The sequence below is a fragment of the Pelobates fuscus genome, chromosome 11, assembly GCF_036172605.1.
Source record: "Pelobates fuscus isolate aPelFus1 chromosome 11, aPelFus1.pri, whole genome shotgun sequence".
In the NCBI taxonomy this organism is placed as follows: Eukaryota; Metazoa; Chordata; class Amphibia; order Anura; family Pelobatidae; genus Pelobates; species Pelobates fuscus.
In genome coordinates this window covers 130568371-130583754 of record NC_086327.1, presented here as the reverse complement: position 1 = coordinate 130583754, position 15384 = coordinate 130568371, and the positions used below count along the sequence as shown (strand labels likewise).

Genomic DNA, 15384 nt, shown 5'->3' with positions numbered 1-15384 from the left:
TCCACCACAAGTCCACCGCCTTTCTGCTTAGCTAAAATAAGGTCATTTCTGGTTCAAGAAGATATGGCCAGTCCCAATTAAACCAACTACACATGGCACAATACGTCCAAACTGCCAGACGGAACTGCATCTATTTGCCATTACAGCCTGCACTTCCTATATTGTCCATTATTATCCAGACAAGGAATAATGGTTAATACTCTACGGTGATTGATAAAGTGCCAAAAACCATCCAAACAAAGAAACAACTGTTCTGCAGAGCTTACAATCTAATGGAACATAACAAACATAAAACACTGCATTATATACCATTTACCAGGTGTAGTCAGTGTCTGTCTAAATAACTGATGAGTTTTTAAGGGTGAAGCTGGTCCCAGAATCATGTTTAAAATAAAAAACCTGTTTAACTCTGTATTGCAAACACATGAAACGTGGCGATTCTTTGATAAATACAGTTATTTTCTTGGCTTATTTCCCACTGAGCAGTTTTAATAAAACTCTGCTTTAGGATTCTGACCCAGAATGTTTAAACTCACTTTCAGAACTACACAAATTCTTAGTGAAATCCTTATATTCTAACAGTTTATAAGCAGAATATATCGCGAAATCTTGGGATTGCGATGGCGTAAATAAAGGAAAATCATCCTCTGATATAATCCTAATCTTTTATCGGTTATTAATACACAGAATTGATATCTTCATTGTTTTCTGCGTAGAGAATGTGCCTTAATTAACATCATTCTATAAAATGGATAAAAACTTTGTTTTAATATATCAATCCACCTGAATCTAGGTCAATATCTCTCCCCAAGCTCCGTGTGATGAGAATTCACCTATATTACAAGGTAACTCAGAGTCTAAAAATATCATGTTACAAACACTTCCTGCCCATAAATCAGGTTATCACTAAAACACCAGAAATTATTGTCTTTTCCTCACACTGAGTTATATTAAGCAGCAATCACCCCCTGAAGATCTGACTGGTTTTGTTGAGATGGGATCGTTTTAGAATTACATTATAGTTTTCAGACCCATTGCTCCCCACTGTCCCAGATATAAATAAAATACTGCTGATCAGCACAAGATATGCCCCTTTTTTAAATGGCATTTGCCCCTTTTTAAAAAAAAAGTTTTATAAATACCTTTTGCATTAAAACAGTGTCATTTTTTTTTTTAGGTCAAATATGAACCTATCTCAGTTTTAGGAAAAAAATATTTTTCAATGTATTATACTACAGTGACAGTATGGGAGTGATTCCTAAGCCGTGTCTGTTGATAGCGGGGTGAAATATTACAATAATTACGTCATACAAGTCTTACGTCTTACTACAGTCAGAACTTTCAACAATTCAAAGTGAATTTCAAACGTAAAGGGTTACACCAAACATTGTTACTGCTATCGCTCTCTGAACAGCCCTCTGTCATGGTTATGGTGCCCGGTTTCCCAGCAATGAGGCAAACTGGTTAGCAATGGCTTGCCCTCCTTAAATTGGTCCATGCCAGGCTCTGATGCTCCTTGGTGGTCCAACGACGTGCAGAACAGCAGAAGCCTCGGCCGTCACAATTCACTGGCTGAGAGCGTCAGCCAATGAATTACATTCTTTGCAATGAAACTTGCACAGAATTGACATTAGCCGCCAGTCCCCTGTCCCAATGACACTGCTGGAGAAATAATTAAACCACTGGCAATAGAGGGGTTAAATTCTATATGCGTAGCATAGACTCCAGGCACTGTGACCATGTCAAATCACTGAAGTGGTTATGGTGCTTGGAGTAACCCTTTAAGGCTAAAACAACAGAACTGGAGTATTTCTATAAGTCAAGCTTCCAGTTCAGGTATTATGGTTTTGAACTTGAATTCCTGACAATACTGACTCTAGTAAACAGCCCAGATAGTCTTACTTCACGATGGATGGAATCCAGGCTAAAAACCTTTAACTAATTACAAGATTGGGACCGGGCTCAACGCACCAACAAAAACCTCCCTTCTCTGGAGAAAAACAAATATTATTTTATAGATGCAGCAAATTTCCAACTAATGTCATCTTCACGCGCTTCAATATATTAGGATTGTTAGGAAATACCTTTAAAATAAGGAAAATGGAGAGAAAATTGATCCAAATCAGCCAATTCAAAACCGGAGCGTTTTTTCTATCCTATATTCTCCAATTATCTATCAGGGGTTTATTCTCTAAAGCAGAAAACAAAAAACAAATTTGTTAAATTATGCAGACAATAGCCAAGTAAGGGTTATTGGGGAATTGAAGAATTTCTCCAGTTGAACTTTTTCAGCTTAAATTTATATATAAAAACAATGATTTCTCTTATACAAGCAAAATGTTTCTTTAAACAAAACAATTCTCCTATTTACAAGTGACATACAAATTGTTGTGACACAAAAATGAGTAACATGTATCCAAATAATTAGCTTTATAAAAAATTGCATAGTCCCTCCAACTTCTGTAAAAAAAAAACGAGGATTGAGAACATCTCCCTTGAAGTCGTGTGACACGGTCCATGCAGCAGGCCACATCAGTGTGCAGAACACATGAGCTGGGTCCACGCAGCAGGCCACGTCAGTGAGCAGAACACATGAGCTGGGTCCAAGCTCCAGGCCACATCACTGAGCAGAACACATGAGCTGGGTCCAAGCTCCAGACCACATCACTGAGCAGAACACACGAACTGGTGAAAATCTGGTTCATCCGATTTAGTTGATTATCAGGCTCTGACGATGCAAAATTGCATTAAGATACGTTTATGAATTTTGACTGAGAGAAGTTCTGTAAACATTTCTCAATATAATTTTCTGTATGAACAGAAATTGTTGGTTACACCAGAGACCCAGCTTGGCTCTGCGCTGGCACCATGACTGCTACGGCACCCATTCTCACAAGGTTCGATGGTGTGACCCCTGATTGTATGGGAATGTCCTTTCGCGGAGCCTGCTGGCTGTGTCCGTTTGCTTTGTGAAGAGGGTCCTGGCTTGTTAGACTGCTACTGTAATAGGTGCCATTCTGTGGCATCATGTACGAGGGTAACGATTGGTTAGACAGATTTGGCGTTGGGGTTGCGTTCGTGTTTCTTTCGTTCAGGTAGGTCGGCTTAAACCCCAGGTTGCTTCCCGTGGTGGTCGTTATGGACGCTGTATCAGACGGAGACTTTGAATTGTAAGCCTTGTGGCCTCTGTTTGTATTGACGGATGACAAAGTGTCATTTTTGAAGACAATGTCAGACTCGTTACCTTTGGTCCAGGAAACTGGTTTTGGTGCTTGAGAATCCTCTCTGAAAAATACAAGTTAATAAAAAATGAAACCATTATTCACTTTGATATCTCTGCTACCCCAGAGGGGAGTATCGCTATTCACTCCCGCCAAAAGCTGCCGAACCTACATTAAAGGGTCCGAGGAGCTTCACAAACTGGATTTCTACCTCATAGGCTGTTATTACCCGCATCTCTCCAAAGTTTTCTTTTTTTAAAATATATTTATTAAAACGTTTTACAATGTTATTTTCCAGTTTTCTTTCTTTCTCTATTATATTTCCGCCAGTATTCTATTTCAATAATAAAAAAGGTTTTGGAATTAGCATTAGAACGGCATTCTGTGTTTCACACAACTCAATTGTACTCACTTGATCTCGTTCTCCATATCTTCCTGTGAATCTTTTTTCTTTCTTCTATATAAGTAGATCAGTACGTACACCAATATCACAATACAACAGACTCCAACAATGGACCCGATAACAGCTCCAACAATCATTCCGGTTTTGGAATCTGGAACAAAGTATGTGAACATCGGATATCAATATCCCATTTATTAGAGATCAATATATATACCATAACTGATTAATAACTTCCAGTGCTTTATAGATAATACAGGTGGATCCCAGGCAGCAGTGATTGACATGTTATTAATACAATAAAGCTTATCCAAAAATATCAAATCCAGACATTATTAAGGCCGAGCAGATCGGAAGGATTGGCAGAAGTTGACATGGACATAGAGTCCTCGATTTAATACTTTTTGGAGAAGCGTTTCAAATGATCACAATCTATTTGACAATCAATGAGAATTTTTGTAGATAAATTGCATGAAAAGATTTTACTAATAGATTTTTTATTATTTGAAAAGTTTATCCAAAAATATTAAATCGAGGCCAATATGTGCAGTTTTTAAGGATGAGTAGACAGTACCACAGACACATGGACAAAATATTCACAGAATAGAGCAGGTTTTAAGGACTGGCAGATATCTCTGCGGCAGCACGTCACAATATTCACAGGACAGAGCAGGTTTGACAGTACTGCGGCAGCACGTCACAATATTCACAGAACAGCGCAGGTTTGACAGTACTGAGATAGCACGTCACAATATTCACAGAACAGCGCAGGTTTGACAGTACTGCGGCAGCACAGCAAAATATTTACAGAACAGAGCAGGTTTGACAGTACTGCGGCATCACGTCACAAAATTCACAGGACAGCGCATGTTTGACAGTACTGCGATAGCACGTCACAATATTCACAGAACAGAGCAGGTTTGACAGTACTGCGATTGCACGGCAAAATATTCACAGAACAGAGCGGGTTTGACAGTATTGGCAGAGAGCTTACAATGTACTTACATGAAGTCACTGCCATGGTGATATTACAGGAGTTACTGCCAACTCTGTTTGTCGAGGTACAAACATAGGTTCCTGACATCTGCGCGGTGAGATTTGTTAGCGTTAACGTTCCTTTCTCAGCGTCTGAAACAAATTAAAATGAAATGCAAAGAAATAGAATTTATTAACTAACCAGATAACCAATTCTTAAATAGTATAGCTGTCATTCGTAGGACGTGTAGTCTCCAGTAATCTTCCATAAAGAGAGAAGAAGGATTCCTGGTTCTCTGCATAACATTTCATTTTTATTACATTTTTCCCTGTGTTCAGTAACCCAATATTCACAGACTGAGCAGCAAAGACCAGGTGATAATAGCTAAATCCTGAAGAGGACAAGGTGGAGCGTTTTTCTATATCAGCTTTTTTTAGTCAGAATTTTGCCTTATTTCATTTACTATAAATTGCTGTTATTCACAGAGACCTCCCAATACTCTGGCCTGCTAGTCTAATTAACCTAAAATCTCTGACCTCTTAAGGACCAGTGACAGAATAATGAAACTGTAACAAACAAGCTTTTAATGACCGAGATGGAACACTGCCTTCGTTTAACAGTGGCAGGACGGGGCTCCAACGCTAAGTATGGGGGGGGGGATGAAAGCGTTGCGTTATGGGTGAGATCTGTGCCACGCAGTGTGCGGCCCATGTGATATTCTCAATAAGCCTTTTATAGCCAAGATATTCCAGGATCCTGCTCTAAACTGGTGCATTCTCAATATCCCCTTAAAATAATGATTTTTTTTAAATCTATTTAGTGGATTCCAGATAATTTCTTTCAATTCCTTTCTATAAATTCATCATTAATACAGGAAAACGTCAGATCATCCGGAAAGGTGGCAATTTCTCACTTGTCAAAATGTATTAAATTAAATGTTAACACAAATTGGACTAAATGCTGTTAAACATTTTTAGTTCAAGATAAATCACAATAATTGTCTATTGAAGCGTTTAGTGACATCAGGTGATTCAATTCTCCCACCTGGCGCGCTGCGAGAGGCGGTATAGACCGCAGAGGCTGCTCATGTAGATACAAAACCATTGCCTTTCATTGAGTTAATTAAGTTAAAACATTTCTTACCCTGAGCAGGAGGGAAAAACACCTGGGAAGATGGCGCAGTTCGCATCCAGGAATACGTGGGGTCTGGCTTTCCTTTGGCTGACTTGCAGCTAAACGTAACATTGGATTCAACGTATGGATTCCCGATCAACTTACATAAGGGAACCGACGGAATAACTGAGAACAATAAATATGGAACAATAAATATAGATAGACAGATACATAGACAGACAGATGGATACCTAGACAGACAGGCAGACAGACAGATGTCTAGACAGACAGATACATAGAGACAAACAGACAGTTATATAGACTATACATAGATAGACAGATAGACAGACATATATATAGATAGACAGACAGATACATAGAAAGAGAACAAGAAAGATAGATAGATATATTTTATTTAAAGGAATACTATAGTCACCTAAATTACTTTCGCGAAATAAAGCAGTTTTAGTGTATAGACCATTCCCCTGCAATTTCACTGCTCAATTCACTGTCATTTAGGAGTTAAATCACTTTGTTTCTGTTTATGCATCCCTAGCCACACCTCCCCTGACTATGATTGACAGAGCCTGCATGAAAAAAACAACTGGTTTCACTTTCAAACAGATGTAATTTACCTTAAATAATTGTATCTCAGTCTCTAAATTGAACTTTAAATCACATACAGGAGGCTCTTGCAGGGTCTAACAAGCTATTAACATAGCAGGGGATAAGAAAATCTTAATTAAACAGAACTTGCAATAAAGAAAGCCTAAATAGGGCTCTCTTTACAGGAAGTGTTTATGGAAGGCTGTGCAAGTCACATGCAGGGAGGTGTGACTAGGGTTCATAAACAAAGGGATTTAACTCCTAAATGGCAGAGGATTGAGCAGTGAGGCTGCAGGGGCATGTTCTATACACCAAAACTGCTTCATTAAGCTAAAGTTGTTCAGGTGACTATAGTGTCCCTTTAAGAACTGCCAGACAAGTGATCCTGAGGAATTATGGGATATCGAATTCGCCTGATCACAAAGCGTCACAAGGACAGTATGTACACCTGACGTATTATTCGATTCACTAGTGATCATTAGGCAGAGTGATGGAAGAAGTGTCTGTTCCAGATAAGTTAAAAAAGCTTTTTTTTAACCCTTTTTTCTTGCCTCAATGTTACTAAATAGATACATGTAAAATAATATTATTATAGTCTTTAGTTTGAATGCTGCAGGGTGGTTAGGGTTCTACATGAAGTGTCAGTACCAGCATTGCTCCACTAGATGGCAGGTGAATACCACTTGTTGCACACTGTATCTGTGATGTATTCTGTGCATTGCCCGGGTACATACCGTGTACGGTCACATTAATTATTTTCATATTACTCCCGCCAGAGTTGCTTTCACCGACCATGTCCACGTAACATTTATATCGTCCCGAGTCCTGTTCCTGCGCATTGTCAATTGTAATCGATATATTTTGGGATGGCATCTGGTGGATGAACCTTGCCCGGTCTTTAAACTGAGGACTGTCCGTGCTGGTCACTTCTCCGAAATATTTCAAAAACTGAGGTGGAGAAATAAAAAAATTCAAATAATTTCTAATTTTAATTACATTTTTTGATAGCTTAAAATCATTAATTAACCCTTATGGAGCTGCTGCTGATAAATCAGATTATTCTATACAGTGCATTGAAATGGTGGTGAGGAACATCAATGGTTTTTAAGGGTTAACAGAAGATAATAAAAATAAACAAATGACCTTAACTTAAAGTACACAATATTGTTCTGATTAATGCAGTGAGACAAAAATCACACTGAACCCCTAGAACTTCAATTTAACCCCTAAAAACCCTGCGTGTCACATGCTGTTATCTGTAGTGCACGATTTCTAAATGTAGCACAATAATTAATTAGCTACTAATTACATTAAGACATGAGTTATACTGCTAATGGTGACCTGCACTTCCTCGGATTGCTGTACAAAACTCCAGGCCACGTACGGGTCCTTCTGAACGCTGGATGAGTACCAGGCTGGTATGGTAATTCTCTGTCCTTCCACCACCACGATGAGGGCTTGTTGAACAGATACTTCTAAGAGACCAGAAGTCAGATCTGCAAAACACAACCAGGAGGACATTTCAATATGATGTCATGATTAATTGCAAGGTTGTTTGTTCAGACTGCGTGGTAGGTCTGGATTGAATGGATGGTTCCGGTTGCATGGTAAGTTGGGATTGGATGGTGGTTTTGATTGGGTAGTTAGTATGGATTGCAAGTTTGAGTCAGGTTGCATGGTGGGTTGGGATTGGATGGTTAGTTGGGATTGGATGGTTGGTTCGAATTGAATGGTTTGTTCGGATTGGATGGTTTGTTCGAATTGAATGGTTTGTTCGGATTGAATGGTTTGTTCGGATTGGATGGTTGGTTTGGATTGAATGGTTGGTTCGGATTGGATAGTTAGTTCGGATTGGATGGTTAGTTCGAATTGGATAGTTGGTTAGAACTGAATGGTTGGTTTGGATTAAATGGTTTGTGTGGATTGGATGGTTAGTTCGGATTTCAAGGTTGGTTGGGATTGCATGGCGGGTTGGGATTGAATGGTTGGTTTGGACTGGATAGTTGGTTCGGACTGAATGGTTGGTGTCGATTGGACGGTTAGTTCGGATTACAAGGTTAGTTGGGATTGCATGGTGGGCTCAGATTGGAAGGTTGGTTTGGATTACAAGGTTAGTTGGGATTGCATGGTGGGTTGGAATTGAATGGTTGGTTTGGACTGGATGGTTAGATCGGATTACAAGGTTAATTGGGATTGCATGGTGGGTTGGAATTGCATGGTGGGTTGGAATTGCATGGTGGGCTCAGATTGGAAGGTTGGTTCGCATGGTATGACTGTAATTCAACTCAACTGGCAAATCTACTGTTTAGTGAATAAATCTCTCGGCCAAACAGGAGCGGATCATTGAGAGCATTTTATTGTATTTGCAGATACTGAAAGTGACTGTAAAAATTAAACATTACCTTAATGTACATAATGTGCGAGCTGTAACTGTGTGTGGTAACCAATGACATTACTGGGAGATATATAGTGGGTCAATAGGGGATGTCCATGTAGGGTACATACAATGGGACTGATCCTTGTCGTAGGATCTGGAAAACAAGACTACCTCAATTTATGTGTAGGTAACAGTTTGCAATAATTCGGTGTTTTCAGTAAACAGAGTTTATTGCAATATGTCTGCCTAAACAGACAAACTGGACACTGTCTAACGCATTTACCAAGTGCTAATTTCTCATTTCTGAAATGGTTGGAGCACAGTGCGGAATGCCCTATAGACACAGGCGAATCGGGAGATATCTGCCAAACTATTTGCGAACATAGATCAGAGTCAATAGGATGCATTTCAGGAAGAAAAAGTGACAGAAAACTTGCTAAATCTCTTGCGTCCCTGAAAAAATGGAGTATGTACAGGAATAGCAGACAAAAAGAATACATTAAAAAAATTACACAAAAAACATGCAAAAAAGCAAAACTTCTGGCTAAAATGTATAAATCTCCCCACAGTGTTTATGTACTGACCCATAACCAGGAACCCCACCTGGGGACCCAGATTCAATATTTACCTGTCCTATCCCAATCCAGACCCTTTCCCCGCAAACTTTCAAAGAGAAACGATAGGATTTCTGGTGAATACATTTTATTGTGGTGTTATTGATTATCCCTATAGAGATGGTCACAGTGTCATAAATTAAATTGTTTCTACATGAAGAACCAAGGGCTTCGTCAGTGAAATATTACTGCAATAATGGTGTCAATAATTCACCAAACAGGGCGGATTTACTGCCACAATGAAGACTACGGGCAATATTTAACCACATTCATTACACGACAACAAAAACCTGCATTCCCTTCATATACTGGGGCTCCCGGGTGCACCGTGCTGACATATATCGTAATAATAAACCGTGCTTGTACCGGTGCTGTCAGTTTGCCATGAATGATCACTGAATTATAGTGAATTTAAAGCTGAACTGTCAAATTCGGACTGAAATAGCTGATTCGGAGACAGTTTGGCTATTTTTGCGTTCTGTGAATAAACCGTTTAATGTGGATGGAAAGCGCTTTTGCTGATGTGACCCCTGGCTGGAAATCCTGGCGCTGTGTGCGTCTGCGTTCTGATTGTCAGGAAGAGACAGGACGCTGAGTGGAACATTTTCCCTCCAGCTCCAGCTACAAAGTCCTATCAACATGATTAAGCGCAGGGCGGGAAGCAGCTCATTCTGCGTCACTGCACAGGAAGAACGCTCTGCACCATTAACCCTTCCACTGCACAGGAAGAACGCTCTGCACCATTAACCCTTCCACTGCACAGGAAGAACGCTCTGCACCATTAACCCTTCCACTGCACAGGAAGAACGCTCTGCACCATTAACCCTTCCACTGCACAGGAAGAACGCTCTGCACCATTAACCCTTACATTGCCTGGCATTGCCACAGTCATCGCAAATAGTCACCAATATTAACCCTTCCACTGCCTGGCATTGCCACAGTCATCACAAAGAGGAGTCACCTATATTAACCCTTCCACTGCCTGGCATTGCCACAGTCATCACAAAGAGGAGTCACCAATATTAACCCTTCCACTGCCTGGCATTGCCACTGTCCTCGCAAACAGTCACCAATAATAACCCTTCCCCTGCCTGGCATTGCCAATGTCATCACAAAGAGGAGTCACCTATATTAACCCTTTCACTGCCTGGCATTGCCAATGTCATCACAAAGAGGAGTCATCAATATTAACCCTTTCACTGCCTGGGGTGTTATTACAGACAGAAATTAAACTACTAATATTAACCTTTTCTACAGCATGGGGTTCAAGGAGTCAACAACATTAACACAGTCAATGCATTTAAAATTAGATTTAATTTCTGAGACTGGTTGTATTAACTTTGATTTAAAATGAAGGGACCAACATTAACATGAGCCACCCAATGGACCCCATAACGCGTGGCCCAGCGCACACATGGCGGTGGGCACCACAGTCGCAGGGGTCTGAAGGGCGGCCAGGCCCCTTGAAGTGGTGGGCCCGGTCGCAGCTGCGACCCCTGCGACCGCGGTAGTTCTACCACTGCTCCCAGTAATGTGTCTGAGTGTATAACAGAGCTCCACAGCAATAATACTCCCAGTAATGTGTCTGAGTGTATAAGAGAGCTCCACAGCAATAATACTCCCAGTAATGTGTCTGAGTGTATAACAGAGCTCCACAGCAATAATACTCCCAGTAATGTGTCTGAGTGTATAACAGAGCTCCACAGCAATAATACTCCCAGTAATGTGTCTGAGTGTAAAACAGAGCTCCACAGCAATAATACTCCCAGTAATGTGTCTGAGTGTATAACAGAGCTCCACGGCAATAATACTCCCAGTAATGTGTCTGAGAGTATAACAGAGCCCCACGGCAGTAATACTCCCAGTAATGTGTATCCGTGTATAACAGAGCTCCACAGTAATAATACTCCCAGTAATGTGTCTGAGTGTATAACAGAGCTCCACGACAATAATACTCCCAGTAATGTGTCTGAGTGTGTAACAGAGCTCCACGGCAATAATACTCCCAGTAATGTGTCTGAGTGTATAACAGAGCTCCACAGTAATAATACTCCCAGTAATGTGTCTGAGTGTATAAGAGAGCTCCACAGCAATAATACTCCCAGTAATGTGTCTGAGTGTATAAGAGAGCTCCACAGCAATAATACTCCCAGTAATGTGTCTGAGTGTGTAACAGAGCTCCACGGCAATAATACTCCCAGTAATGTGTCTGAGTGTATAAGAGAGCTCCACAGTAATAATACTCCCAGTAATGTGTCTGAGTGTATAACACAACTCCACAGCAATAATACTCCCAGTAATGTGTCTGAGTGTATAACACAACTCCATAGCAATAATACTCTCAGTAATGTGTCTGAGAGTATAACAGAGCTCCACAGCAATAATACTCCCAGTAATGTGTCTGAGTGTATAACAGAGCTCCACGGCAATAATACTCCCAGTAATGTGTCTGAGTGTATAACAGAGCCCCACGGCAGTAATACTCCCAGTAATGTGTATCCGTGTATAACAGAGCTCCACAGCAATAATACTCCCAGTAATGTGTCTGAGAGTATAACAGAGCTCCACAGCAATACTACTCACAGTAATGTGTCTGAGTGTATAACAGAGCTCCACGGCAATAATACTCCCAGTAATGTGTCTGAGTGTATAACAGAGCCCCACGGCAGTAATACTCCCAGTAATGTGTATCCGTGTATAACAGAACTCCACAGTAATAATACTCCCAGTAATGTGTCTGAGTGTATAACAGAGCTCCACAGCAATAATACTCCCAGTAATGTGTCTGATTGTATAACAGAGCTCCACAGCAATAATACTCACAGTAATGTGAGTGTATAACAGAGCTCCACAGTAATAATACTCTCAGTAATGTGTCTGAGTGTATAACAGCTCCACAGCAATACTACTCCCAGGAATGTGTCCGAGTGTATAACAGAACTCCACAGCAATAATCCTCCAAGGAATTTGTCTGAGTGTATAACGGAGCTACACAGTAATAATCCTCCCAGGAATGTGTCCGAGTGTATAACAGAGCTCCACAGCAATAATACTCCCAGTAATGTGAGGTGTAACAGAGCCCCACAGTAATAATACTCCCAGTAATGTGAGTGTATAACAGAGCTCCACAGTAATAATACTCCCAGTAATGTGTCTGAGTGTATAACGGAGCTCCACAGCAATAATACTCCCAGTAATGTGTCTGATTGTATAACAGAGCTCAACAGCAATAATACTCCCAGTAATGTGTCTGATTGTATAACAGAGCCCCACAGCAATAATACTCCAAGTAATGTGTCTGAGTGTATAACAGAGCTCAACAGCAATAATACTCCCAGTAATGTGTCTAAGTGTATAACAGAGCTCCACAGCAATAATACTCCCAGTAATGTGTCTGAGTGTATAACAGAGCTCCACAGCAATAATACTCCCAGTAATGTGTCTGATTGTATAACAGAGTTTCACAGCAATAATACTCCCAGTAATGTGTCTGGGTGTATAACAGAGCTCCACAGCAATAATACTCCCAGTAATGTGTCTGGGTGTATAACAGAGCCCCACAGCAATAATACTCCCAGTAATGTGTCTAAGTGTATAACATTACACAGCAATAATACTCCACAGCAATAATACTCCCAGTCCCAGTAATGTGTCTAAGTGTATAACAGAACTCAGTAAAATGTGTATGTGGCACTACCCGCTCCTCTTCATACAAGCAAATACAGTAAAATGAAATCCATAAATTATTATCATTATAATTATGCTGTTTGTGTCTGGTATCACCCAGAAGATATTCGTGGACAGCCTTCATCTTCATCTTACACTCCACCGTTATTCCCTAGTCACTATTTCATAGAAAATGCATTTATGTGACATCAGTATCAGGTCAGGAATGAGCAAAATAAACAGTGAAATGGGGGATTATTGATAATTTGACTGAAGCCATATTGACAAATCCTGAAATAGTGACAAAGTGGCCATTATCGGCCATTATCAGACGTGCCCGGGGGTTCAAGACTGCATTAGCATTACATTAACTAACATACGGCTGCTACAAGGCACCATCCACTATTCTAGGAATTGTCCAGAACAGAGAGGAAATTTCACATTTTAAAAACACCAAACGGAAGCTTGGCATAGTTCCACAAACCACAAATTTTGACTTAAAATATGAAATTCACTATAAATTCACATTTTACTCAATTCCCTGCGTGTCACAATCCACTGATAACACACAAAAGCATGTGCACACAAGCATTAAACAAACCAGCACACACAAGAACGCGCTCACACACACACACACACACACACAGCCACGCGCTCACACACACACACACACAAGCACGCGCTCACACAGACACGCACACAAGCAAACACAGGCACGCGCTCACACACACACACACACACAGGCACGCGCTCACACACACACACACACACAGGCACGCGCTCACACACAAGCACACGCTCTCTCAATCGTCAATAAAGATTCAGGTTAAATGAAGCCGCGTCCTGTCAGACACAGAGTAAACATTTTTAAATACTTTTATCGAGGCGTTGACATATAAATGAACAGATTTTCTCAGGGTTTCTGTGAGTCACGAAGCTCTGCTAATCTTTTATTAACCTCACTAAAATCAGATTAAGAACACCAGTTAATAAACTAAATGGAGACAACAAAAAGATTATTCCCCAACCTGAGAATTGCGGAGAATTGACAACTTGCTCATTTTATTCCAAAATAACTGAGCAGGAAATATTTGGGCCTAAAAGCAGCAGTTTCCTAATAATTTCTCCTGATTTACTCGGAATGAGAATATACAATTACTAAATAATGCCATTATAGTTCGTGTTGTGCGTACACACGTGTGGGTGCATTCATGAGCTGTGGGTGGACTTGTGACCACCATAGCCAGCTCTTCCCATCAGGAATAACCTTGGCTGTGCCGCAGAATGCCTCTTCTTTCAAAGTGAAGTATCAAAGTGAAGTATGGTAAATATGACCAAATAGCAGGAAGCACATTTAAAAAAAAACAAAAAACGGCTCAACTCCACTAAAACAGAAGCGCTTTGGAGGAAATGTACGTTTTAGCAGGACAATGAACCCATGGACTCGGCCATACCCTCCCGGTGGAAGGTGCCAACAGATAGGTTACCGTCCTACATCATTCCAGACACTACCCTGATCTCAAACATACAAAATCACGAATGGGTTAAAATCACATATGTACCCCAGAGAAGGAATTATTATTATTTCAGTAAAAGCGTGTTTTATCGGTCTGATACCGGAGAAACTGACGGAAGCCAAGCACAGAGAGATGGACACAGGTTTCTTCAGGAAGGAAGAGATTCTTTATTGGATCACCGATCGGGACTCAGAGGGACTAGCGTCACCAAAATACAGCAAAGTCTGAGTACTGAATACATAGAGTACATTCCTTATATAGCACTGTAGCTCCTCCCACAATTAACTACACCCACACATACCCTTAACCTATTTAATGAATAGAGTCTAAACTCATCCATCCGGTCTAACCACGTGGCTCATCTGATACAAAGGAGAGGGACGCGTAATTCCAGTTCTTACATTCCTGCACCTGGTCAGTACAGTGATGACAGTATCTTAGCTACGTGTAATTAACCAACTGATACTACAAACACATATACATACATATGCCTTGTGGCAATCTTAGCCTGCTAAACTTGTATTTTACTGGAATTACATCACATTCCCCCCTTTGATGCCTCTGATATTTCACAATTACTTGAGGCATCACTTAACCTTGGTTTGCATATACCTCAGGTTACCATGAACCAGACCAGACTTTTCTTATGATGTGAATCTTTTCAACACTCATCTTCCTGCATAGTTTCTCCCTGATCTAAAGCCTTATACTTATATATGGCCATTATCTGTGCAGCAGCCTTCCTCTCTGCTATAGTTCCTATCAGGCTTTGCACAGACCTAACTACTAAGGGTATAAGACACGGCAGGAGTAGACATAACATTAAAATTAGTAGGACTCCACCTACCACTGCCTTAAGCCCTCCAAACCACTCATACCAGCTACCAAACCAAC

The 15384-nt window shown here is 40.6% G+C and overlaps 2 protein-coding genes across 2 annotated transcripts in view; one reads left to right on the top strand and one right to left on the bottom strand.

Annotated features, from left to right (window-relative positions):
- The window catches only part of NRGN (neurogranin), a 154640-nt gene that overhangs the window by 110476 nt on the left and 28780 nt on the right, over positions 1-15384 (top strand). The gene's annotated exons all lie outside the window — the stretch shown is intronic.
- Positions 2314-15384, bottom strand: part of ESAM (endothelial cell adhesion molecule) — a 62200-nt gene continuing 49129 nt past the window's right edge. The window contains exons 2-7 of the mRNA XM_063435431.1: positions 7658-7812; positions 7051-7264; positions 5741-5896; positions 4627-4749; positions 3634-3775; positions 2314-3285 (exon numbers count right to left, since the gene is read on the bottom strand). Of these exons, the coding sequence (XP_063291501.1) occupies positions 2832-3285; positions 3634-3775; positions 4627-4749; positions 5741-5896; positions 7051-7264; positions 7658-7812 (1244 nt within the window). The 3' untranslated portion in view covers positions 2314-2831. The remainder of the gene's footprint in view (positions 3286-3633; positions 3776-4626; positions 4750-5740; positions 5897-7050; positions 7265-7657; positions 7813-15384) is intronic.